We start from the raw sequence: 26730 nt of genomic DNA on the forward strand, positions 1-26730 counted from the left end.
CTATAATTATCAACACTACATCCTTTCAAGTACTAGGCTTTGAGCGCTTATTACTGTATGAAGGCGCCATGTCCTCGAACGTATACGGAATAGAAGCGAAACCAGGTAATACAATCATGTCACTTCATGCTGAACTTAGGCGTGCGTCAGTTCTGCCAGAGTCTGCAGCTACAATCAAGCACAATCATAAAATTCGACACATTTTCGCGCGGTCATGGTTTTCGCGACGCAGAGTTGCAAGGTAAAGCGGCCAGGGCATTTAGCTAGCTCAATGTTGTCTGCTATACACATTGCAATCCATCTCTGCCGAGAGGAGCTCTGAATAATCCACCCCCAATCCCATCACTTCAAAAAATCACCCCAAAGCCACGTGAAGGAACCGAGTTCCAAAATCCTGCCCACTCACGTGGTAACATAGCCTAAACATACCACGCGGGCTTTGAGGTGCCCGCTTGCGAAAAGAATCGTCCGCCCATCCCATTTTCTCAGCCAATTCTTCAAAAAAGCCAACACCAGAGGATGACCAACAATAAAGGGCACGGCCTGATTTGTAGACTACCCCCAGGGTTGTGCGGCCGTTCCTTGGCAGAATCCAGTAAAAAGACAAAAGGAACAAGTGTTGTCGAAAAAAAAAATATGTACAGCGAGCGAGAAGTGGATATTGTCAGGCTGTCTGTATACAGAGCCGTGTTTGGGAGGGGTATCGTCAAAAGGTCGAATATGTACAGGTGTAAGATGAATCGAACTTGAAGGGTTTACTGATGCGCCGGCTCCCGTCATTCATGTTGATCAGATCGGTCCGCCTCGGCGTCTTCGACCACGGCTTGGGCCGTCTGGTCTCTGCGACAGAACATCGCGTAATTCCGGGTCGTCCTTGTCCTTATCCACGTGGTGAACTCGAACGTGTCTGTAATTTGTAAGCAAGACTAGCCAGCGCTGGGAGCTTCCTGGGTTGCACAAACCTCTGCAGATTGTCCGGCCTGGGATATTTATGCTCCCGATCTGGGCAGAACGGACATACGTATCCAGGAGACTCGTGGACGAGCCCATGGCGGATCATTTCGTTCTTGCGCTTGAAACCCTTGCCGCCCTCCGATCGAGAACACCCCTTCACTGGGCAATAGTGCGGCCGGGATTGAGAATGGACGTTCGCGTGAGAGTTGAGAAGATACTGAGTCTGGAAAGGGGGGGCCCTACACCCCTCAAATTTACAGACGTATTGGCCCACATCTTGAGGATTTGAAAAGGCCATCCCGTCCAGGCTCATTCTATCCGCGACCGAGTGCGTCGAAGTCGCAGGCGTGGAGGCTGAATGATCCGTGCTTGGCGTGCTGCCGCTGTTGTAGTCGATGCTCGGTCGATGTGTCATGCCGCCCGGAGGGAAAGGATAGTACGGGCTGGGTGGCAACAAGACAGAGTGCGGCGAGCGGGGGTCGCGGGCATAGAGCTCATGCGGTGAGATGGGCGGAGAGGCATGGCTGATGGATGGCAACCGGGTCATATTGGGGCCCGGTAAGGAAGGTGGAGACTGCTGGAACGATGCGGGAGAGAGCGCCTCAGGCCCCAGATGGTCTCTGATGGACGGAAGCGCGATGCCGGCATTTGACTCTGACCTTGGTGAGGCATTCTGGATCGGCGGGAGCTCGCCGGGGCCATGACCCGCGACGCTGCTCGTAGGTGATGCGAAAGTCCCAGTTCGAGGCGAGTAGTAGTCGGGAGGACTGTACGGGGCAGGAAAAACGGGTTGTGGCCTGTCGTCTCTCCTGATGGCTGTCTCGGGCCGGGGCACGGCGGGAGGTGACGACTCTGAAGGTCTCGACGCCTCCGAATTCGTGTCCCCGACAGTCGTCGTTGTGCGCCCGTCCTCGCTGGGAGACTTGTGATCGCCCAAGGCCAGGGCCGCCAGAGCGCCTCCAGCTAGCGTCTGCAGGTCGGCAGGAGAGCCCGGCTGGGCGCCATTCTTTTCGCCGGGCCGTGTAGGCCCCTTGTCAGCCCCTTTTGTTCCTCCTAGCTCGTCGGAGTCGGCCATGATATCCAGGTCGTCCACCGAGCTGTCCGTGTCGGGGCTGCTGGAGGCTTCCTCCGAGTCGCTCGGTAATGCCTCCTGACCAGCCATGGTAGCGATGTCCGGATGCCTTCCATTGTCCATGATATTTATCAGAACGGCATCGCCTTGACTTGGACGTACCTTGTATCGACGTTTAGTTTTCCTGCTACCACGACTGGGAGATGGACTGACTTGAACCAGCGGGATGTCTGGTGGAGGACTTATGCTTGGTCGGAATGATACCTTTTTCGGGACGAGCAAGGGACTATTCCGGGGCACCACACCATCCGGGTCGTACACGTCGTGGGCAGGCGCCGGGGCAGTGGCTGTAGTCATTGCTTCAGGTGTGCTCGCAGCTTTGCGTACGTGTGTGGTCAACTCGCCATGAGAGTAGGAGGCTGGGTCATAGGGCCGAACTTGGTGGAACAGGCGTGCGCACACGGCTCCACCGATGCTGCCGTCCTCGCGAAGGCGCCAGCAAGAAACCCGTCCTATGAACGACCGATCCTCTCACGCGGTGGCCAAGCCCACTCGTTCGCGTTGCGTTCCCTAGCTCTTTTGTGCCCTCTTGTCTTGTTGTGTGGGCAGGTGTGTGTATGTAGAGAAGTACGGGCAGCGTTTGTCTGGGTGTGGGTTGTGTTTCTCCCTGTCCACTCTCGTTTCCCTTGGCGGCACCTTTGCGCCGGGTGGTACGAAATCGGCTAGACGGAGGCTAGAACAATGGGCGAGGACGCCTTTGTTGCGCGGTGGTCGTGGTCATCCAAGGGGGCAGTTTGTGGGTGTTGTGGCCCAGGCAGCGGTAGGGCGCGAGGGTGAGGGTCAGGCGGGAAGGTTGGGGAGTGGAGGTGTCCAGGACGGTGTAAACGAGGTAGCCCGCAGAGCCCCAAGCCTAGGAATGCGGCGAAACAGAGCCTCTTAATGATATGGGGAAATGCTTGGCGCGTGACCGGGTCCCCCAAGTCCAGTCCCCAAAGCGACAGGGTGAGCGGGGCAAACAAACTGCTGGGAACAAAAACCGGGGGAACACGCCGGGCGGCAAGGATGATGGGGGTATGAAGAGAGGGAGGCGCTGGGTTGGTGCTTGACCACGGGTCCCCTGGTGAGGGGGTTTTTCGACCTGGGGTCGGGAGGGATGGGCGGCTTTTTGCTGTTACTCCAGACCAGACCAGAACAGACCAGAGCCGAGCCGACAGTCCCCGTAGCACGAGATACTGAGTAGTAAACTGCGCGCTGCCCACTGACACTTGACACTGACAGTGACACCTGGTCACCGACAGCGACACCGACTGGCGACCGACCAAGGCACCAGCGCTGTTCTATCGTGGGGCCGGCGTTGGGACAGGGCTAGTCTCAGTCCAACCGATTTAGCAAGGGCCCAACCTGAGCCCACCCAACCGTGCTCGTGGGCGGCGCTTGAGACGGGAAATGATATGAAGCGGTGGATGCGATGGGCGCGATGGATGCGATCTGATGGGATGCTTTGCGCTTGCGCTGCGCTATGCTGTGAATGGCGGTTCGCGTGGATACACAATGTCTCGTAATCAGGTCATGAACTGCACAATATGGACAGCACCTGGCTGACCTGGCTGCCTTGCGGGTGTGTACGTATGTATGTATGTGCGCGAGCCTCGTACGTGCCTGTGTGTATGTGTGTATGACTGACAGGTCGACAAGGTGAGTGACTGACTGACTTGGCCGGTGGACTGACTGACTGACTGACGAGGTTGGGGTCGAGACGGTTGATCAGCAAGCAAGCTCGGATGGTGGAGGGAGCAGGCCAAGCAGGGCGAGGCGAGGCGAGGCGAGGCTCTGGGTGGATCTCGCTGGAGGCTGGAGGCGGGCTTGAGAAGGCAAATGCGACGCCAATGCAATGCAGTCTCTGCTGCGTTTCTCCGTTTCCCGGGCCCTCGAGTTGTTAGGTTTGGGACGGGGCTGGTTTGGCTGGCTCGCAACCGTCGTCGAAGCTGGCAGCCAAGGTAACCTGGGAAAACAAGGCGGAGCAAGCAGGCAGGCGGACAGGGAGCTGGCCGTTGGCGTTTTCTGGGTTTGTTAGTCGACCAGCCGAGCCTGGTCGGCAAGACAAGACAAGAGACAAGCAATAAGATTGGACGGGACAAGGGAGGTGGGACGGGGGTGCGGCCGAGGTGGTGTCGGTCAGGTATAGATTGGGGGGGGTGTCAGGGAAGGCGAGGATCTTAGTAGTAGTAGTGGTGGTGGTGGTGGTAGTAGCGTATAGTTTCTGGGTACTCCGTACGGTGGTATTCCGAGTGCAGTGCGAGGTGCAATTGCGCGGGAGTGCGTGCACTGCAGCCTGCACGAGCAGAACTGGGAGCGAGATGGGCAGGAACGGCTGGGCAGGTTGCTCCTTGCTGCTGCTGCCGTTTACTGCTGCCGTTGCTGCACAATGACCGAGGGCAGTTGGGGGGGCACCCAGAATCTACCGAGTCTAGAATCGAGTCGGTCTGGCTATGTCTGGGCGCCGCCCAAACTTTGAGGCTGAGAAGCCGTGGGGACTCGTGAGAAAAGCAAAGCATGAAAAAGAGTCAAAGTTCCCCTAGTGTGGCACACGTCACCCACAACGCCCACGCAGCCACGCCGCCCACGCCGTCATTACTGCAGCATCAATGCTTGTTGATAACATCTCCCCCCCAGGGACCCAAGAGACAGTCGAGAAGAATGGTCTTGTGGTGACTGACCTGTGCCATGTGTCACGTCACGAGCGGGTTAGATTGGCAGGGCGAGGGTTTGGGCTGATTCTGGGGTCATTCCGCAGCTGATGATGGAACGGGCCAGGCTGAAGCCGCCCGTCTGTGCATCTATCTGTCTGCCTACTTGTCGACTCACCCGTCAGTCCGTCAGTCCGCCAGTCCGCCAGTCCGCCAGTCTTCTCTCTACTTGGTGCTGGGCTGCGTGGTGCGCCCTGCTGCTACGGGGTGATGACAATAATAATAAATGTGGACTGCATGCAGCACAGCACAGCACATACTGGTATACATCACCTAAAGCCAAAAGCACAAGCACAAGCACGCACACAGTGTAAACACACAGGCACGATCCTGGGTTAGGGCACACTCGACAGCCCAGACAGAGAGGAACGGAGTGAATGATTCAGGCACATGACGACTAACTTATTAGTAAAGGGTGGGGAGAGAGAGAGAGACTAAGAAATTGGGGAGGACACACGCCTACGGTTCTACGGTACCACCTAGGAATCAGTGTTGTACGGAGTACGGAGTACGAGGACGACCACTGCAGTGTGGCCTCGGGCTCGGGGAGGTCGAGCCGTCCCTTGCCCCCAGGCTGGGCCCTCTGCTGTGCTGGGCCGGGCTGGGCCGGGCTGAGTGACCTGTGCGTGCTCTGCTGAGGCATACTGTAGGTTCGTTCCGACCCCCTGGAGAGAAACCTTGAGATGCGGGCGGCGGGCGCCCAGGGCGAATGTGGGTGCCAGGCGCCGCGGGAGGGGTGGATGGAAATCAAAAGTGGGTAATAGGGCCCGTCAGCAAGCGTCAAAGGGCTCGCAAGACTCGGGGCGCTGAGTCGTTGCCCAAAATTCAAATGTGCAAGCGGGATTGCAAAACAAAAAACGGGTTGCGGCAACAGACAAACATGCTCAGTGCGGGTGGGGACGGGGACCATGAGGAAGAAGCTCTTGTCGACCCTCTTCTCCTTTCTACCGAGGTTCTGCCCCCGATTAAGCCTCATCATGACCCGAATAAAAGAGCGTGTTATGCATTTCCCGGCTCCCCTTCCTTTCGTCGGGTATATTATCAACACACCTGGTGAGCCAGTCAAGTCCACCCCACTCCAGCCCAGTCCTATTTTGGTACAGTACGCCCATGGTTAATGCACCACACCGACCGATAAACAACCAGCACTGCTTGAAACTGAGCTAGGCGGTAGAAACAAGAAACAACCTGTCATGCCGTATTTAGCTCATTGGGACTTGGTATATACCACAGTACGCCAGGTATAACAGGGTGCTACGGGCATAGTAGTGTAAAGGACCAAGACCAAGACCACAATTATTCGATCAAAGCCGCGGCGGGAACTGAGCTGTCAAACAAAGCGATCACGGGTCCTGCTCCCCCAATTCCACATTCCAACAAACCCCCTCCCCCCTCCCCCCCCTACTTCCATCCCCCCGGTGCGACGCTGGGGGAACCAACGGTTCCTAGGCTGGGCTGGCTGGGTTTGCTGGCGGGCTGTCTGATTGTCAGACTGTCTGACTGTACCTGTACCCGACCACGGGGAAGCCCGTTACGCGAGCGATGGGGCGGGGGAGACCCCCGTCAGCATATTAAGCCGCATGACGAGCCAACCACTCAGGCCGTCTCACGGCCGCCTGGTGCCAACGACATGACTTGGAAGTGCCCGCACAGCGTTGCAGTGGTGCTGTTCAGCTCATGTGCTTGCCGACCCGTCCTGGCGACGGCCGCCCCCTTCGTCACCTGCACCACCCGAGCTGGCCTCGAGACCCTCTTCGACGGGCCATTGTGTGCGGCAGATGCAGATGCAGGTTTATTGTGTGTTCAGGACAATAGACAGCAATAAAATGCCAGACTCACGACTCACTGCCTGAGACCTGGTGTTCAGCGGGTGTGCATCCATCCACCCATCCAGCCATCCCACAGGTCCAGGCATGCAGCCTACCTGCCTGCTAGCTAGTGCAAGCTAGCCTGCCTTGTACGAACCGACGAACAATGGGCACACTGTGGACACATCTATTGACAGAGATGCAGGCCGTGTCCAGAAATGACAGCAGCAACTACGGAGTACTCCCTTCGGATAATCAACCAGTCAAGTCCTTGATTCGGCGGCAGCTACAGCCCCATGGGTGCCCAACGCCTGCGCGCTTGGTACCTGTCTGCCTGTCTACATCTCACCTGCTTGTGCGCCCTCCGAGCTCCAGTCCTGCCAGTCCCGCTGCGCGGCGCAAGCTCATTTCCTGGGCTCTGGTCGGATTTCTCGGAACCTTCAAGCCCTCACCCGCCCTCGAATCGGCGGCTTCAGCCTCCTCCACGGCCGTGGGAACAGCGCCAGATTGCCCAATCTTGCGCCGCCGATTCGCAATGGCATTCGATCCTTCGACGGCCTCCAGAGCAAACCTAATCCGCTCGTCCTTGAGACAGAAGAAGTCGGACCCTTGGAGAGTATCCACGGGGTATCCTGTCCCGTCCCATGCCCACCCAGCCCAATAATACCGCTACCCCGTCCCATATACTTGAACTTGGCTCTGCTGTGTGCTGTGGAAGGAGCCAGCACTCCCATCCCATCTCGTCTTTTCCCACTAGCGCTGATGGGGGACGAGGCTCAGCTGCGGTTTATTTGTGCAAGATGTCCCGGACGTCGAATGTCGAATCTCGCTCGCCTGGCCGCCGGTAACGGTTGGCTGCAGCCGACGCGTGGGGACAGTAACACGTTGAAACGTAACGGTGGCCAGCCCGTCAAGCCCGTCTGGCCCGTCAGCACCCCTCGCCTGGACCGTTTTGTGTGGATGAGCCTCCATTCCTCCATCTCCAAGTGGGGGAAGGAGCGCCTGCCATTGGGCGAGGACGGCCTCGCCCCCACTTGTTGCGCGACCATCCTCCCCACGCTTTCCCCAGTCCAGTCCAGTCGCACGGCGTCTCCTCACCTCGACTCCCATCTCGCAGTGGCTGCCACTCCAGTGGGAGATGACCCATTATGCTCGACCATCATGGCCCAATTTGCCCGGATTTGCTAATGGCGAGATTGTGGGAGGAGGCACCCAGGGCCCCAGGCACCCAGGCAACTGCGGATGCTACTGTGGACAGACCAGACAGTAACACAGTACAGAGGCCGCCGCACCTGATTCCATCCTCCCAGCCCACCCCTCCTTCTCGAAGTCTCGGCGACTATAACACGACGGATTATCACGCCTGCAGCAACGAGACCCCGATGAGGGAATTGCTAAAATGAAGCTCCCACTCACCGGCCTGCTTGGCCCCCTCCTGCCCCCCAGAGGCACATCATGCTCGTCCCGGCACCGCCTATCTGCGTCCAGCCTGTCGATGCCCTTTCCCGAGCGCGCTTGTCGATTTTTGTCGTGTGCATCCGCTCATCGCATGACTCCATGTGGGACTGATGGAGACGTCGCGTGGCCCAAGTCTCGAGTGCGGAGAAGGACCTGGCCTGTTGAGGCTAAAGCTTGAACGACCGACGACCGACGACCGACGCTTGGTGCCACAGGGTCTGCCTGTATCTACACAGTATGCACCAGAGAGGAACCCTCCCCGAGCATGCTGGATGCGCCTTCGCACACACTCACACACACACACATACTGACACTCACCCTCACAAGTAACATGCTCGCCCATCGAAACGCTTGCGCGTTCCATAGGCGGCATGCTTTCCGGCATATAGTTCAAGGGTTCCCCGGAGATGAGAACTCTTTTCAAATAAGAAAGAGGGTGGCTGAGCCCGACAAAGTGTTGCGAATGAATGCCTCGAACACGCACAAGTGTCGTGACGGGAATAGCGCCGGCCAACGTCGCACACGCTCGCTCAGCCTCAAAAATGGCCCGGCCCAATAGATTTGGCCAACCAGCAAAGCGCACAGGACTCCCGCGAACACGTCTGCATACAGCGGTACGCCGTACTGCCTACAGGCACCCTCAGGCACCCTCGATCTCCCACGCACCCAATAGCCCTTGCTGAGGAATCGCAACCTTTCTTTCGGTGGCCATCTTTTTGCCGATGGGCCCGACAAGGTTTTCATTCTGCCAAATTATCCTTCGGGACCGGGAAAACCAAAGACACCCGACGACTCCGCCCAAGGTCTCGGTGACTGTCAATTTATTATTGTCGAATATCACAGGCCGATCAGGAGCTGACGTCAATCGGCACGGGGCGTTGGGGGATCCCTCCTGGCTTTCCCGCCTTGACGATCGTCCGCGGTGTGCTGATGCTGCTGCAGAAGAGCAACACGCGCTAGCATGCACGCACCCGCCTATGAAAATTGAGGCTCTGAGCATGGCGGCTGGCTAGCCCGCTGCTAGCACTGCCAAACAAGACAATCTCATTTTGTGAGCTGCCGGTTTTGGCATCACCTCGGCTTACGCTGTGCGACCGACCACCGCTCGCTATCTTCGACTTCCTAGCCGACGAGCCCTTCTGACCCTCTGACCGTCTGACCCTCCGGGTGGGGTCAATGATGACCAGCAGCGCTCTGGAGTTCATCTTGCTAGCAAGGTGGCTGCGGCACTACGGGATGGGAGCGAAGGGAGGTGTTCTTCGCCCTGACAGATCGTCGCCCCCTGTGGCTTGTCATTCGCCCGCCGCAGTTGCTACCTACCAGTCCTGCCAGTTTCTCGCCCGTGGGATGGACAAGACCTGCACCACGTGAACGTCTGACTTGCATCCGTCACGAATGCAACAAGCTGAGGATGCCCACCTGGCTCCGCGGGGAACTCAGCGGTGTGCAATGCAGCTAGCTATACGGCACCTGAACGAGCCTAGACGCCCAGTGCCGCTGCGCTGGATCCTACCCGCCCAGTATGGCTAGAGGTTAAGTAGAAGCAGACCTAGGGTGGCCTCGTCATCCGCTGCCATGCATGCGATACCAGACAATGGCCTTCAGCTTCTCAGTGGCGGTGATGGCCTCGCAGCACCGGCCACGCCCAACATCTCCGGAAATGTTTCGGTCGAGTGCTGTGCCGCTTGGAATCCCAGGCCGGGCTCTTCACCGAAAAAAATGGTCATCCTCGTACCCATGTCGCAGCTGGGCTTGGCTCGGCGAGCTGCTATTTTTCCCAACCTTTCGAGTGACTCGTCACATATAGTCGCCAGCAGGTCTGGCCTCAAGCGAGGTGTGGCCTGGACGATGTGTGTGTTGAACAGAAAGTGGGATGTGTGGTCAGAATTATTATTGAAGATGCCTTGCTTGATAAGGGGTTGAAAGGTGGTTGTGGTACTCAGTCCCGGGCCCTCCGAATGCATCGGTGGTCATCGAGCTCTTCAAGTGAAGCTGCTCTGGTGTAGACTACGGGTTATCGAGCTATCCAGGGGGTTGAGTACATACCATGAGCCCCGCGACCATGTTTGTCCTACCCAGGGTGTCAGTGTCCTCGAGGAGTATTTGGCCATCAGTCACTGCTGCAGCAGTGAGACGACCGAATCGGGTCAGCAAGACCACATGCGAGATATCCGTTATCTGACATCCATCAGCACACCATACTCCCACTCCACTGCTACGCAGATATACCAGCGTATGATCCTGTTCATCCTGGGCTACTTCAGACACGGTGCCCAGTCGTCGTTGGTCCGCCCCGCGGGGGCCAGCCACCGCGGACGTGGGGGTCCCCTCGAGAGGCCGTGGCGGTGGCGGAAAAATACTACGCAGAGGCTAGCGACTATGCTTTCGTAGTACACGAGGGCATTCCTTAGGTGTGTGGCTTCAAGCGGACACCATGACGCCTTCATCGGCCAAGATGAACAAACACGACTAGATGCAAGTTCCCGTACTTGGGTCAGAGTAGCCGAAATGGATTGAATTCAAGTGTTCTCTGAGAAGACATTCTTCGTCCCCAACAATAGTCAGTCCATCACTTCTCGTTCTCGGAACCACGTCTGTCCTCGAGCTCAGTATATTCTACTGTATTACCTTATCCGCTGTGACTCGATTCGTGGCTGCTTTGTAGATGGGCCACAAAGCTGTAGAGATGCCCACATACGAACCGTGATGGGATGCTCTACCCATGGGTAGAGCCATAAGGCGAATAGTAGCACGATGTCTGCTTCCTCTGGACTCAGTTCTCCAAGCTACCAAAGAGAAAACCTTGCCAGCTAGCAGGTCTCTAGGTCTCCCTCCATGAAATGCCTCCGTGTACTTGATAAAGACGTGGGGGTTGGGATTACTAGTCTTTGTCGTTCGAGCTCGCTTGAGAGTAGATGTCTGCATCAGGGTGCGCTTCCAATACACAGTCAATGTACTGTTACAGTTTCAAACAACAAGTGTCATTCGCAGGAGTCTACATTTCGAAAGCCAAGCGTGCAATGCAAGTGTGACAGTTTTCAAAAGAATTGGGGCAATGTTCTCTATAATCTTTTGGGTCATTTCAACGCCACGAGCACCCTCGGACACCCTATGACATAAATTCACGCTTGAACAGCCTAGACCTGGCCACCGCAAGGCCCGACTTCGCCGAGCAGACAAACTCAGCATTGGCAACCTGCTCAGGGAAGGTCCCGCTCGTGGGCGGGATGACGGAGCAGTCCGGCGCGCGGCAGCCCTCGTCAAAACCGCAGTCCTCGGCCTCGAGCGCCCGCCTCGCCAGCCCGGCGTCCAGGTCCACGGCGTTGGCAGGGTCCTTGACATCGCTCGGCCACCCGGCCCCGAGGCCGATCGTGAAGGCGCGCCCGGCGTCGCAGCGCAGGCTCTGCGCGTCCGTCATGTGCTCCATGCGCGCCGTGTCCGTGGCGATGATGAGCCGCTCCCGCGCGTCCGCGCCGGGCCCGGACCAAGCCGCCCACTCCGGGGAGCCGCCCGCCCTGTCGGTGTTGGGGTCCTGGTTGCGCACGAAGCTGGTCCAGTAGTCGCGGGCGACCTTGAGGGCGGCCGCGTGGGCGCCCGCCTTGTAGCTCGCCGGCGCGTTCATGTCGGTGCTGTTGGCGCCGTAGAAGGCGTAGTTGTTCACTACGTGCCAGGCGCCCAGCCCCTCGGCCTCGTCCTCGGCGTCGCGGATGGCGTACTTGTAGTTGTAGGTTGGGGTTCCTTTTGCTGCTAGGGCGTTTTGGATGAATTTGATTCTGGGGTGGGTGGGTGTGTTAGAGATATGCTGCGGGCTGTTGGATACAACATTTGTTCGGGGATTCATATAGCAAAGACTGTACTCACGGGCAGTTGGTGCCAAGGTCAGCAATGGCGTTGGCTCCCTGGCGGTACAGGTTCCCGGACTTGGGGAAGTGAGGCGCCGGCTGGTCCGCATAGAGGTCCCTGATGATGGCAAGCGAGGAGTTGGTCAGGGTGGGGACCTGGCCGAGCATGTACCTGTCGAAGGCCTCGGTCGTGTTGGCGGAGCTGTCGAAGATGTAGAGGGTGCCCTCGTTGGCGCAGGCGCCCATGATGCTCGGCACGTCGGCGACGTCGCCGGCCTCGTACATCTCGACCAGCCTGTCGCCGAACAGCTCGCCGTCGACGTTGGGGCCGAACCAGCACGTGCTGCTGTACAGGTCCTCCAGCGCCACCTCGCGCAGGCACTGCAGGCTGTCGACGCCGGTGCCGTTGCAGCTTTTCTCGGCTGTGAGGCAGTCGTACTGGTCCTGGCCCTGGTCGAGCTTGCGCATCGTCACCCACCCGCCGGACTCGACGATCCCGCCGTGGAAGAGGGTGCCTCCCAGTGCGCCCTTGTTGGCTGCCATGAGGAGGGCTACGGCGCCTGCTCCGGCGCTGACGCCGTCGATTGTCACCCGGGTTGGGTCACCTCCGACTGGGACGTGTCAGTGGACTGCCTGATCGCCCTGGACTGACGTCTTCTGGTCTCTTCCCAGAACATGACGGACAGCGACTTACACTTGGATATGTGTTCCTGGATCCACTCGAGGACTTTGATCATGTCCTTGATCCCGGCGTTGGGGCTGCCGTCTGCAATAGCCTCCTCACTGAAGAGGAAGCCGGTCATTCCAACGCGATAGTTCTGCGTTCCAGGTCAGCACAATATATAACACCACGGGTGAGCCGTCGGGGCCGGCAGGCTCGGTGCGTCACCCACGAATTGCACAGAGACGATCTCGGCGTCTGTCACCACCTCGCTGGCATTGTAGTTGGCGTTGGAGTTGGAAGTGAACCCGCCGCCTTGGATGAACACATGCACCGGCTTGGGATCTGTCGTGCTCGATGGAGCAGTGATGCTGAGGAACAGGCAGTCCTCGTCCACGTGGAACCGGTCGGACTGCCCACTCAGGCTGAAGTCACTTGCTTGTTGAGGCGGGCAGATCGCGCCGAACTCGGTGGCATCTTGCACGCCCTCGAAAGGCTCAGGGTCCTGCGGGTCCCGGAAGCGGTTGTTGCCCGTGGGGGGAGCGGCGAAGCGGACGCCGTACCACTTGCGGGCGCCGCCGTCTTCGAAGCCCCGGTACTTGCCATATCCGACATCGACAGTCAGGGGGTCGGTTGTGTTTTGGGCGTGGGCCACCGCTAGCAGAGCGGACAGAACAAGGAACGGCCGCATAGCTATGTGTGGAGTCATATATGTACGACGGAAGGTGTAAAGAACGAAAGACAACACAGTTGTCACTTGACGAAAAGAGTGGAAACAGACAAGCCTGTGAAATGAAAGAATACGTGTGGCTCAAAGATGAGATCCAAACGAATGCGTAGGGAGTTCGGCCCATGGGACAGAGTTCATCGTGCAATTAATATATGAATCTTGTTTTAGTAATAGACTCAGTCGCCGCATGCCTATGTCCGCATCTCACGGGCTATCCGGACCGCCCGCGAGCCACCTCGCCAAGCGCCCAGAAATGAGGATGGATAAAAGCTACTTTCACTACCATGACGGAGAGTCATGCATCCAAATAAAAGGGTCGTCAGCATTGGAAAATAACGACGCTTCAACGTGTGGATTATGACTATGGTCGACACAAGATTCTGCTGTGGCTTTTGAGAAGGATATTTTGGTCGTGTTCTCCTTGGCGGCGTTCTAGTCGACGCAGCCGTCAAGATGGTGCCCCTTATTACCCCTTGTCTGTGCGTCGCAAGGCTGAGGCCATGTGCAGCTATCGTATTTTTACCACTATTATTGACTCTACGTGTTTTTTAAACATGGGTGTTGAGTGTTTACTACTATATGGAGGTGTCATGTATGCCCTCAGACGTATGTGGAATAGAAGCGAAACCAATCTCATTCTCTCCAGTGCTGGGAGCAACCGTGTACGATTTGAGACCTGAACTACAAGTATGATCCGCTCTGATTAATCGACACAGGGATCCCGCTAGTGCATTCAGGGGCGTATGTTTAAAAACAAAATCTTAATTTTGGCGCAAAGGCTCTTACAGATGGAGTGGCTCCAAGGCACATGCATGGCTTGTTGAACGATACCGAATAAATAAATTCCCACATCATCTCGCCGCTTCGGGATAAATATGTTTCAACCCCACACCTTTACCTGAATGAGGGTATTATGATTGGATCTGGAAGTTGATATATTGTTCACGACCTCACATTATCTTTACCGATGGAGATGAAATCTCTATTGAATACAATCTCATCACGTCCACGGGGTACCACGGATTCTCCCATTGACCCGATTCCCGAGTTCTCGTCAGGAAAAATGGATAGTCTCACATCAGCCTCTATGTTGCACTTAATTTGAAGCCCATTACGATGAGTCTCGGGTGGTAGTTGTCCGGAATTCTAGCAAGGGTGCTTGCCACAACGCTCCTTGAATTTTCCATTGGACAGACTCAATCCAGATGTCCTGCTACGCCACAAGTGTATGCGCCTTTCAGTTCCCCATCTACCTAGGCATTGCACGCGCGCCCCACGGGAAGCCAGAGGCAAGATAATGACACAAAAATCTAGAAAGATTGGCTCTTGACTTGAGCGTCTCAACACTTTAATCATCATGAAGATATCGGATGAAGCAATTCTAGAGATGTGTTGGCATCCTCTATCGCATCCCGATGTCATGATATTTCAGCTCGAGAGGAATGCTATCTGACAGTTCATTCAATGACCGCTCGAAGATCAGAATTTCAGTGTTCGGGCAACAGCAAACTGATCTATCTCATATTGCAAGCAGGTAATCCAGGCTTGCACACCATGATTGATTGCCAAGCTGCAAGCATGAAGTAAAGGGCCTGTCCTCTCCATGGGCTACAGCTAACCCCTGGAAATTCTTGACTGAATGTTATGCACGCTCAGTGCTACAAGAACCTACAGTCTTTGCGCATACAACAGGAAACATCTTTTATGTACAGGAATTGTGTCAATGCAATATCTCTGCGTACGTTAAATAAAAGCACCTGGGAGGAGAACAAGCTACCTAGGTACCTGGGTAGTTATTACGGGCGGCTGGTCATAGTTGTACAAGCTATTATATCACTCATATAGTCCTTACCACAGTACAGCGTCTTCCCTTTATTCTCATTATACAGGCACTTCCAATCTCCTCTCATATAACTTCTTCCCACCAACTAATCATCCTCATTGTACGTTATAAACAATTAGCTACATTTATAAATATAACACTATAAAAGAGCTACCTAAACTCTAAGCTAAATTTACTCATCTAATATGATTTGTCTGTACCTAGGTAATTACACACAGACTTTAAATTTACTCTGGGGATCATTTCCTGACCACTAAGAAGTCCCCCACGACGAGAATCAAGGGAAGAGCCTGTACCAATAGTTAACGATGGCTAGTAAGATAAGCTGCTCAAATTTGCACGTCCATGGTCAAGTCTTTGACACCTTGGAGACATGTACTCGCACGCCTTGCAGCAATCCTCAAATGATTGAAGAAACCATGTGGACAGTTGAGTCAAATTTCGGCAGGTTATCAAACTTGATTACACGGGCATCAAGCCGATCCAATCTCCTCAAGTGCTTACATTATCTGCCCCGGGTGATCATACTGACTGTCAGATAAGGGGTCCCCCCTCAGGAATCGCACCACCTTTGCAGTATCGCTCGACTGAAGCTGATGTCGGCTTTTCTTTACGAGCGAACTATTACTTGATCAACTGTCACGGCTGGGTTGTAACTTCAAAATCACATACTAATGCTAGTCTCGCAGACGGTCAATTATCAATTCAGCGAACCGCCAGGCGATGTGTTTTCCAACAGATATTATAGGGACAGGATTCCACTGCCTGTATAGCCGACGGGAGTGAGCGCGGTATCTTCCGAGCAATCCAGAGCGAAGCATTTGGGGGTGCAGTCTTTATTCGGCCTTAATCATGAATATGACCGCCATCTGGGGAATACGAGGCTCTCCGTTGCGCAATACTACGCTATCTGGCATGCTGCAGCCTGTCAGGGGTATAAGTCTAGGCGATGTCACCTAACAAAGTTGCCCGTTAGGCTATCGGACTAAGATAGCCACGGAATTTCGCGACACAACCTGGCATTGTCCCTGGGGCCACAGCAATCAATGATTTTACAGGGTAGTAGTGGTTGTCATATGTGCAGTGCACTTTACTACTAGTATTCCACAGACATGATCGACATGCAGCGCAAGGCACATGTGAGATACCTGCCTAGGTACTGTATTGGGACGCACAATATATCATCTTCCCCTCGCGCTGTTGCGTTCCGGAACAGAAGATTTCCTCAGTTCATGAAAGAAATGGCCTATCAATCGCCCTCCAACGCAGTCAATTAATTCCCTGCGCGATTGCAGCGGGTCAGTCTTCCCAAGAAGGAAGCTCAATTGCAGAGGGAACGGCGATGTCGCCGGGAAGGTTCTTGGCTAATTCCCGTATCCGCAATACGACGTTGCAAGGGAGAGTCAAATTCATGGGTCTCGCAGTGGGATCCACCACCGTATCTTCCGCGTATGGGAGAATATCCCTTGACACGTTATAAGGGCAGTCCGCCGACGCGCATCCTGGTGAAAGAGATCGCAGCTTCAAGCGACGAGGCATCTTGGACACCTGGCTCATCCCAAGATGCAACTTCTCAGCATCGCCGGCCTGCTCCTCTGCACGCTCCCCTCCCTGGGGAGCGCCAAAACATTCGTTACTCGCCAGGCCCCGGCAGAGGCAAACGTGACGACCGCGGTTCCCCGGAGCTACATCATCGAGTATGCTGCGGTGAGCAAATTATCCCCGTCCACACATCCGGAAAGCCATAAGAAAGCCCGCTAATTTCCCCTCAGGGCTCGACCAAGTCCCGCCGTGACATTGCGCTTGCTGCCGATATCAAGGTCGTCAAGGACTTTGAGACGGACGTCTTCTCGGGCGCGAGCATCGAGACGGACAACCACAATGTCGACAGTTTGTTGAAAGTTGCGGGCATTGTTCGCGCCTGGCCCAACAAGCTTGTTGCCGTCTCCCCTGTGGAGGGTTTGACGTCTATCGAGGATGCCGCCACGGCTACTAATTACACAACGCACAATGCCACCGGTGTCAGTAAGCTTCACGACAGGGGCATCTTCGGTAAGGGTGTCAAAGTCGGGGTTGTTGATTCTGGGACGTGGTATAACCATCCCGCGGTATGTTGTCCAACTTCTGCAGGAAACGCGGCGGCGATGCTGAAACGTATCTTATAGTTGGGTGGAGGCTTTGGGCCCGGTTTTAAGGTAGCCGGTGGATATGACCTGGTTGGCGACGGGCGTAAGATGAATTCAGAGCGGACGATGATGGCGTGTTCGACTGACACTGTTTATAGTGTGGCCATCCGGCGGTCCCAAGGAGCCTGACGATGACCCACAAGATCAGATTGGACATGGTGAGAATTGTCGAAATACTTAAGGCGAGGAGCAATGACTGATTCTTTTGAAGGTACACATGTTGCTGGAATCATCGCTGGCAAGAATGAATTGTGAGTTTTGATATGATAGTCATCACTCGGCACTAGTCGTCCGTCCCACTGACGATTGACATTCAATAGTTGGACTGGAGTGGCACCAGAAGCGGAATTGTATTCCTACAAAATCTTTGCTCAATATGTGAGTATTTGGGTTAGGCAGGACTGCTACATCTGCGATGCTGATATCAAACAGGAATCAACGGATGATGCAACGCTCATTGAGGCTTTCCTCAGGGCATACACTGATGGTGTAGGTGACTCCTCATCCGGTAATTTACAATTGCGTCGCTAAAATTTCGGTTAGGTTGATATCATCACCGCCAGTATTGGTAGCCCAGGAGGTTGGTCAAGCGACGCCTGGGCTGAAGTCGCCTCTCGTCTTGTAGACGAGGGTGTGGTTGTTACCATCGCAAACGGCAACGCTGGCGCTGCGGGGGCATTCTTCGGGAGCGACGGTTCATCTGGAGCGAACGTGCTTGCGGTCGCCTCAGTTGAGACCGAGATTTATCCCGCGTCGCCCTTTGAGCTCACCTCGACGCTTGATGGCGAGACGGTAACTGTCAAGGTATCTTCACCCTCTTCCCTCAACGCGGTTGATCTGTCGAGAAATTGAAACTGAGAATTCATAGGCTGGGTATTTACCATCGACTTTCTATTTCTCGTCCAACGTGACCGACTGGCCCATCATACCCATGAACTTCAACACCACTGACCCTGCCGATGGCTGCCAGCCCTACCCTAACGGCACGCGAAGACTAGAGGGCGTGATCCCCTTGGTCAGGAGGGGCACCTGCACGTTCGCCACCAAGCAGCAGAACCTGTTTGCTTTGGGTGCAGAGTACATGCTGTTTTATAACAACGAAAGTCCACTCGCCACGCCTGGCACTGATGACGACGATGGCCTCATCGGGCTCATCACTGCAGAGGCAGGCAAGTCTATCATCGAGACAGTCCAAGCGGGTGGCAATGTCACCGCAGATTTCTCCCTAAATCCCGAGGCAGTCGTTGGCCTGGAATACCCTGCTGGCGGTCGGCCTAGCGTGTTCACGTCCTGGGGAGCCTCGAACGATTTGCAGATCAAGCCCGATATTGCTGCTCCTGGTGGCCAGGTAGGATGTATTGTGCCTGGTACTTTTCTTCTTTTGCTAAACGTTGCCACAGATCTTCAGTACATATCTTGACAACACGTACGTTCTGCTTTCAGGGACTTCAATGGCGACCCCTTATGTTGCTGGCGTCGCGGCTCTGTACATCAGTGTTCATGGTGGCCGATCTGTACATGGTGAGTATTCGAAGACCTTGCCGTCTCTCCTGTGGCTAACACTAGAACACAGGCAAGGATTTCGCCCGGTCGCTGCACCGCCGCATTATCGCGAGCGGGACATCCCTCCCCTGGTCAGATGGAACAGCCACCGACTATGGCTTTGCCGCTCCAGTAGCCCAAGTTGGTAACGGGTTGATTAACGCCTTCAAGATTGTCAACTATACCACGGATATCTCATTCGACAAGATGGCTCTCAACGACACCAAGCATTTTAACCCTAACCACGATTTGACCATCACTAACAACGGAGGCGAGGCGGTGAGCTACGAGTTCTCCTACGAGGCTGCTGCTGGGGTAGAAACCTTGGGGTGGTACAAGTTTAGTGAGCCTTGGGTGGGGGAGAAGAGGCTTAAGGATTTCTCCGCGATGAAGCCCACCAGTCTTCCAATCGACGTCTCTTTGCCAGACGGCTTTTCCCTTGGTCCAGGTGAAAGCAAGACCGTAACGTGAGTACCGCGAGGAGAACTCCAGATTCAACTAGTGCCCGCTTACTGACGGGGCTTGTCAGGGTAACGTTCCCCAACCCGAACGGCCTGGGCTGGAACGCATCAGCACTCCCTGTCTACAGCGGCAAGGTCATCGTCTCTGGCAACAATGGAGAGCAACTCTCGGTTCCATACCTAGGTGAGCCCTTGATAAATCATTCAGAATATCTGTAATTTGGAAAATACTGACCATAAGTCGCAGGCCTCGCGGCGGACCTGAATGCTGAGGTCAGCCCCATAAACCGGCCTTCATACCCTTTCACCAATCAAAGGGACTAGTGAGTAAATACATACACTTCTTTAACCTTTTATTTTCCTAACAGAAAATAGTGTCTACTCTTTCAACCTGAGCATAAGAGTCCAAGACTTCCCAACAATCTACTCTAAGCTCATCTGGGGAAGCAAGGAGGTCCGCTGGGACGTAAGTTGCTTCAAGGACAGTGTGCCTCTACAGCTGGGTCCCAAAGCTGACAAGAATACCCTAGATCTACGAGGCAGGTTGGACGGAAGAGCAATGGGAATATCCACCGGTGCCGGGCGAGAACGGCTACATCGGCCCCGCCACCAGCCACGTCCAAGCCGAAACTCTGAGTGTCTTCGATCCGAGCCGTTACGACCCGGACGACACCTTTACCTACCCGGTGATGGACTTGAACCGTAACGCCCAAACGCAGAATGCGGCTCACCAGTTCTGGTGGTTTGGCAAACTGGGCAACGGGAGTCAGATCGAGCTGGGGAACTACACGTGAGAGAAGCCTCCCTTTCTTTATCTAGGGTCTTGCGTTTCATGCTAATCTGATTATTGCGGTCACAGGATGCGTTTTGCTACACTTCGACCGTTTGGAGACCCTACTGTTAGCGATGGCTGGGACATCTTCAAGACCCCAGATATTCAGGTGACTGGGAAGTACCCGAGATCAAATGGAACGGTGTTTTAGCCTCATCTGTGGCGGTCTTAGACCCCGACCAAGAGTTGCAGATTTTAAAATCAAGGTCTGCTGCTACAGATTTGAGAACTCAGGCGGTCAACGGGAAGAAGACGAGATACAAAATAAAACAACATTTGAAATTCAACAGCCAAGCCGGTCATCACCACGCTCGGACTTGCCATATAGCCAAGTCCAGATAAGATATCAACGAATCGTGAATTAGATATGCAAAATTACTTGAATGGTGGGTGATATACAATGTTTGACACAGTGTAGTCCTGCCTGCATCAACTCAAAGGCGGGAACAGATAATCCGCGAGGAGAGTGGCTGGTCGACGCGTAACCAGCCCTGAGATCTAAGCTGAACTTGTTCATTATTGTTGCCCTCGTCAAATCGTGTACAGCGTTGAACGTGAACGGACCCCCCAGAACGAAGACCCATCAGAGAAACCCCCGGGAATGTTGCTGTGGGAATCCGTGTTATACCATTGGCCAGCCACAACTCCGGGACAGCCTCCGTCTCGCGTTCTCCCACGTGGAGCAAAGCCGGGGGGCCACTCAGCATCCAGCTTTGTGAATCCTACTTTGACAAGAAACGAAGGCGTTCATCGCGATCTGGACATACCACAAAGCAAATGCAGCACGCACTGCTAGCATGTGAGGACCGTCATTAGGCGTCTCCCGAACCCCACACCCACGCCGGTTCTCGGCGCTGTGTGACGCTACTGCCACCAGCGGGACCCGCTGTCCACCCTTCCCCGCAGAAGTCGAACAAATGCCGTCTCGCAGAAGGGTAGACACGGCAGCCGAGGTACGGATTTCTACGGACCAGTGAGGGCAAAAGCTGCTCGTCGAGTCTGGTACATCTCAACCGTCTCATAGAGGTTCTCGATTGACGACCCTGCTACGGAGTACTGCTACCACGTCGCCCGTCGATTACTCCCTGTACGGAAATGGCCCAGCAAACTATGAAGGCCGTCGTTTTCGACGGCCCTCACAAGGTGTCGATTCAGGACCGGCCGGTCCCCAAGCGTGAGTGCGACACCCGGGCGGCCGTTGAAGCTTACTTGAGTCAAAGTTGCATGCTGTGAAGAGAGGCATTGGTCAATTTTGAACGTGATTCTTTTCTGTCTGTGCTAACTCCAAGACTTGCCCAGTGCAACATGGCGGGGACATCATCGTCAAGGTCCAAGCGGCGGCGCTGTGTGGCTCGTACGTGTCGCCCAGCACCAGAACATGGTCGAGACTGGCTTCAGATATGCCGATACTGACTCTTATGCAGTGAGCTGCATACGTTCCGCGGACATGCCGCGTCCGAGACGGGCTTCATCATGGGCCACGAGTTTACTGGGGTCGTGGTCGAGGCTGGTTCGGACGTGAAGACAGTCAAGGAAGGCGACAAGATTGTCTCTCCCTTCACAACTACCTGGTGCGCCTCCACCTTAGTCCATGCGACCAACAGTTCAACCCAGGATAGAACGATAAGGGGCATGAGAGTGCTGGCTGACCATTAACGCAATGATACAGTGGGAAGTGCTTCTATTGTGAGAATGGCTACTCCTCCCGCTGCGTCGAAAGCCTACTCTTCGGTTGCCCAAAACTGTAAGCCTGGAGAGATAGCCTCACTAAAGGGTTGATGCCCGAGAGGAAGATGGGCTCCCGGCTGACGGTTTGAACTAGAGACGGAGCGCAGGCCGAGTACGTCCGGGTGCCCAATGCCGACGGCACCGTAGTGAAGGCACCCCCGGAGATCGACGACCAGTCCCTCGTGCTCATGGCGGACATCTTCCCGACGGGCTACTTTGGCGCCAAGAACGCCTTCACTCGGCTGACGGCCAACGAGATCGCCAACGGGACCGTGGTGGTTGTCGGGTGCGGGCCCGTCGGGCTGTGCGCCATCATCGCCGCGCTGGAGTACAAGCCGAAGCACCTCTTTGCCGTGGACAGCGTGGACAGCCGCCTGGAGGAGGCGAGGAAGCTAGGCGCGGAGCCTCTGAACTTTGTCAAGGACAAGGAGGGCATGTTTGAGAAGGTGAAGAGTGTCACCGAGGGGCGGGGCGCGGATGCTGTGATTGAGGTCGTTGGGCTGCCCCCGGCGCTGAGGACGGCCTTCGATCTTTTGAGGCCCTGGGGCGTCATCTCGAGCATTGGTGTGCACAACGCCGAGGTAAGTCCCAGTCGAGCTGCATTTAGAGGAAGTCATAGAACGTGATTTCGCTGACGACTCGGACAGATCCCCTGGAGTGGTACCGAGGGTTACAAGTGAGTCGCGTATTCGATGCGGTCTGCCTGTCTCCGTGCTAACACCGAATAGCAAAAACGTCAGGCTTCAGATGGGCCGTTGCCCGGTGAGGTCGTTGTTCCCCGAGGCGCTAGCCCTGCTGGCGAAGAAGCAGGACAAGCTGAGGTGAGTTGAGCCCATCTTGCACTCGCTGCCGCCCAGGCCGCTTTGGATACCCTTTTCTGACTTTTATCGTAGCTTCATGTTCGACAAGATCATGCCCCTGACGGATGCGGTAGAAGGCTATGACATCTTCGACAAGATGAAGGTCCAGAAGGTTATTTTCAGGCCTTGAGCCGGGCAAGAAACCTGAGCGAGATACCTCATGCCATCACGAGGTAGCCACTCAGCGCCTCAGACCTCAGGTCTCAAGCCCTTCAGGGTCTGCAGTGAACGCGATAAAATAAGTCGAGCCCCAATGAGTACCACCGTCTGGCCCCTTAGTTCTGTCTCGGCTTCACAATGCCATCGTGCATCATGTAGTAGACTACAGTAGAGTCGTTGTGAACCGTAGCAAGGAGGACTCTCTTCCCGCGCCATGCACCCCTCCACTTCCTCCAGTCGGGCGCGGCATCTCCCCCAGCGTCGGCCTCGGCCAGCCTGGTGGCAGGCGGCAGGGCGTCGAGGGCGTCAAAGACGGCGGCGAAGGCGCGGAGCGTGGGCTTCTCTGAGATGTGGATGGGCAGGACCCACTCGTAGTCGGGCTCCTGGTGCGGGACGGTGGTGCCGAGGGCCTTCTCGGCCTTGATGATGTCGATCTGCTCGTCCGGGTGGACGTACATGCGGCGAGGGGGCAGGCCGGAGAGCAGGGGCCGGGGCTGTGAGGGCTCCGAGTGCGATGTGACGTGCTTCCAGTCCTGCGAGTTTTCTAGGTTGTCGCGCACGACCTTTGCCAGGCCTTCTAGGTGAGAGGGGAACTGCATCCTGGCAGGATGATTTTTGTCTGGTGTATGTTGTGTTTGGAGAAATCAAGGAGGTGAGTTTGTGGTTTTGATGATACAAAACTTAGGAGGTCTGATGAATTAGTTAGTTGCTGGTGGAATTCAGTGAAATATTCGACTAGCAACCCAAGTCCCATGTCGGTTGTCGACGGGCCCAGTCTTAGGGTCTAACCCTGACAATAAGTCAAAATCTCAAGCACTCCGTACCTACTTAAGTAGGTACAGAGCATCCTCCCTGCTCTGCTATCTGTCGAGTCTATACTGGACTTGTATCCTAACAAAACAGTTTGTTGAACCAAAACCTGATACTGCGCACAGCTTACATGAGCCTCGAATTCAAACAGGGCTACTTGAGGCGGAATGTGGCGTTGCATTAGACTTTCTGCAGGCTGAATACGCTCAAGACATACGGAAGACTCCGTATAGCAGACAATAGAGAGCGAATACGACCATGCTGACTAGGACAAAGTCAAAATCGGAAGCAGACACACATTTTCGCTGACAGCACCTCCACCGATGCGGTAGAGCCACTTTTCAGGACCCGCATGAAATCTAGACCGCGCTGTCAAATCTAATGTACCTACAGAGGTCCCTGAAACGAATTGACGATCTCCATGACTATAGGGCAGGCTCATCTGCCGAACTCACATGCCTGCTGCAAATTGGTGGTGCTCACACTCCCATCACAGTACAACATCCAATACTATCAATGCCTCGTCAGGCTCGTCAATCACTGAGCTCACACAATCACACTCGCGGATGACATGACATCACCCGCGACGGGAATTCCCTAGCCGTGCAGCCATGCAGCCATGATTAGCACTGACTGCATGGCTTGTTACAGCACACAACCGTTGTAACAAGTCATGGCCAGGTCCTGTCAGGCAGGCCAGTGCAGGCGGCCCCGACCAATGCTGAACGGTACTGCCAATGCTCAATGACGCTTGTCATCCTTGTAGGACGCGGCCTCTGGGCACTGGGCCGCGCGTGAGTGGCCACCAGTAGCTCTGGCCACCTCCAAGCCAAGGCATTGGGGGTTGCTAGCTGGAAGGTATGACCCGCCCCTGCCTCTTGCGCCACACTCATCACCTCGTTACCTCCCGCTTTCCCCATGCGCTCAATCCTTGTTTGCTGCGCTTGCTTGTTTGATTGTGTTGTTACCGTGCCAAATATTCCTATTCGACTTCCTCTGTTTCTCCTTTCTCACCATTTTCAAGACTCGACGTCCTAATCCTTCCTTGTCATCTCCATCTTCATAATCGTCGCCATATTCCTGACGACAGACTGCATTCACGTTGCCATCATAACAATTCTTGACCAGCAGCTTATCCTGTCCCCCTCCTACTCTCGCTCCTAATCGGTCAGACTGATCAGATAAATCACCACACTGATAGCCCTATGTCTGAGCCGGTATAGAATATCAGCACCTCTGTGGACTGGGAATCGGCCACGGCTAAGCTCATCATCATGGCCGAATCCGACGGGCCAAACCAGGCCGCCGCCGGCGCCACCACTCCAGGACCTGAGTTTCCTCGTCCAACAGACAATGAACGCCCTAGGCGTCCGTCTGTAGCCTCCAGGATATCCTACAAGGTCCGCAGCCTGTCAAAGGACTTTGACGAGTCAAACCCGCCCGTCGGCTTCATGGCTGCCAGCAGCGAATTCGCCTCATCAGCCATCGCCGGCGCAGAATCCCCGAGGAGAAACAGCTACACTAACAGCGCCCACTCTCTCCCCCGGCGGCGCACCACCATGTCTGACCAGTCCGTCGACCCTGCTCCACGCGAGAGCGCCGAGTTCAACACCGCGGCGGACCGCCAAAAAGACGCCAAGACGCCAACCACAACACACGACCACAAAGGAGCAGCCCCAGTCGCGGCGGGGCCAACCTCAGACCCAGTTGAGAAGGACTCCTCGACAGCAACCTCCAACGAGGCCACGATCGCCGCCCCGGGCAGCGAGCCAGGGCCCAAGGCGCACGACGACAAGCCCGCGGCGCTGACCGAGCCCTTCGACAACGGCTACCACTTCCCGCCCTCGTACCCGAAGCGGGAGGCCTTCAAGCACGGCACCATGGCCTTCCTGCGCTACTCCATTACGCCCGTGGGCTTCTGCGTCGTGCTGTACGGCCTGAACGTGGTCGCCTGGGGTGGCATGCTGTTCCTGCTGCTCTGCAACGCCTCTCCTGCCATGTGCTACCCGAACTGCAACGACATCAACTCGCCCCGGCGGAAGTGGGTCGAGTACGATTCGCAGGTCCTGACCGCGCTCTTCAGCCTGACTGGTTTCGGTCTCGCGCCGTGGCGCTTCCGGGACCTCTATTACCTCATGAAATACCGCCTGCAGCACAAGCCGGAGGGCCTGCGCCGCCTGGCCGGCATCCACCGCAACTGGTTCCGCATGCCCGGCACCGAGGCCCTCCCCGTCGATGTCGGCCCGAAGAACGTGGAGGAGCTGGTCAGCGCGGGAGCCGTGCAGGAGGGCCTCGTCCCCGTCCCGATGAGCAAGATGCCCGAGGCGCCGCTGACGGGGGTCCGGGCCCCCGCCACGAAGGTGTGGAAGATGGACTTTATGATCTGGATGATGGTCTGGAACACGCTGTTCCAGTGCGTGCTCTCCGGCGTCATGTGGGGGATGAACCGCTACGACCGCCCCAGCTGGTCGACGGGCCTCTTCGTCGCGCTGGGCTGCATCGTCGCGGCGGTGGGCGGGCTCATCATGTTCTTCGAGGGCAAGAAGGTCAAGAGCATCGAGGGCGTGCCCCTCACGGACCGCGACAGGGCCAGGCTGGAGCGGGACCAGGAGATGGGCATCACGCACTACAACAACATCAAGGACAAGCCGCTCAAGAAGGAGAAGAGCAAGCGGAGCAAGAAGAGCAAGAACAGCGACGCCACCGAGAAGGCGGCTTCTTGAGAGATTGGCTGGCGCTCCGGCGTGGGGTTTGCTACATACAACACGAGGCACGGGGGGCGTTTATTCTTTCACAGACACGGGTTTGAGCAAAAAGCATGATGCTACGCGATCAGAGTTGTATACGATTTTTTGTAATCGCCTTCGAAGAGTACATATTATGGCTGTCGCCGACCCTCAAATTCACATATCAAACACGCAGCATTTGCCACCTCCATGGGATCCTGTATGATGGTGTCTTGATCGCCTTGTGAATTTACGTGTTGGTAGTGGTATTACGTCCTGGCAACAATGGCAGGACCGCAAGACCAAGCGTG

General features: G+C 55.7%; 6 protein-coding genes across 6 annotated transcripts; 3 read left to right on the top strand and 3 right to left on the bottom strand.

The window, feature by feature from the left end:
- Positions 1-236: 236 nt before the first annotated feature.
- Positions 237-5625, bottom strand: KVR01_004394 (uncharacterized protein). The gene is made up of 3 exons (XM_044793882.1): positions 5231-5625; positions 963-5170; positions 237-907 (listed from the first exon to the last, which is right to left on the bottom strand). The coding sequence occupies exons 2-3, from the start codon at positions 2381-2383 to the stop codon at positions 790-792; spliced, it is 1539 nt and encodes a 512-aa protein (XP_044646558.1). The 5' UTR covers positions 2384-5170; positions 5231-5625; the 3' UTR covers positions 237-789.
- Positions 5626-6341: 716 nt separating this feature from the next.
- On the top strand, positions 6342-10741 carry KVR01_004166 (uncharacterized protein). The gene is made up of 2 exons (XM_044786218.1): positions 6342-6730; positions 6787-10741. Exon 2 carries the CDS (start codon positions 7344-7346, stop codon positions 7767-7769), a length of 426 nt encoding a protein of 141 aa, XP_044646330.1. The 5' UTR covers positions 6342-6730; positions 6787-7343; the 3' UTR covers positions 7770-10741.
- Positions 10742-11148: 407 nt separating this feature from the next.
- On the bottom strand, positions 11149-13233 carry KVR01_004374 (uncharacterized protein; the record flags this gene model as incomplete). Its single annotated transcript, XM_044792743.1, has 4 exons — positions 11149-11812; positions 11901-12492; positions 12576-12699; positions 12775-13233. 4 exons carry the CDS (start codon positions 13231-13233, stop codon positions 11149-11151), a joined length of 1839 nt encoding a protein of 612 aa, XP_044646538.1.
- A 3083-nt stretch (positions 13234-16316) lies between these two features.
- Positions 16317-20423, top strand: KVR01_004454 (uncharacterized protein). Its single transcript, XM_044792713.1, has 16 exons — positions 16317-16822; positions 16888-17223; positions 17281-17344; positions 17400-17459; positions 17513-17552; positions 17622-17679; positions 17734-17790; positions 17845-18105; positions 18170-18649; positions 18702-18822; positions 18875-19310; positions 19373-19488; positions 19552-19627; positions 19680-19770; positions 19835-20094; positions 20164-20423. Exons 1-16 carry the CDS (start codon positions 16679-16681, stop codon positions 20285-20287), a joined length of 2724 nt encoding a protein of 907 aa, XP_044646618.1. The 5' UTR covers positions 16317-16678; the 3' UTR covers positions 20288-20423.
- A 536-nt stretch (positions 20424-20959) lies between these two features.
- On the bottom strand, positions 20960-23767 carry KVR01_004406 (uncharacterized protein). The gene has a single exon (XM_044789014.1). The coding sequence runs from the start codon at positions 23480-23482 to the stop codon at positions 23000-23002; it is 483 nt and encodes a 160-aa protein (XP_044646570.1). The 5' UTR covers positions 23483-23767; the 3' UTR covers positions 20960-22999.
- Positions 23768-24967: 1200 nt separating this feature from the next.
- Positions 24968-26416, top strand: KVR01_004243 (uncharacterized protein; the record flags this gene model as incomplete). Its single annotated transcript, XM_044790027.1, has 1 exon — positions 24968-26416. The coding sequence occupies one exon, from the start codon at positions 24968-24970 to the stop codon at positions 26414-26416; it is 1449 nt and encodes a 482-aa protein (XP_044646407.1).
- Positions 26417-26730: the final 314 nt, after the last annotated feature.

Source organism: Diaporthe batatas (assembly GCF_019321695.1).
Source record: "Diaporthe batatas strain CRI 302-4 chromosome Unknown Contig00004, whole genome shotgun sequence".
Lineage (NCBI taxonomy): Eukaryota > Fungi > Ascomycota > Sordariomycetes > Diaporthales > Diaporthaceae > Diaporthe > Diaporthe batatas.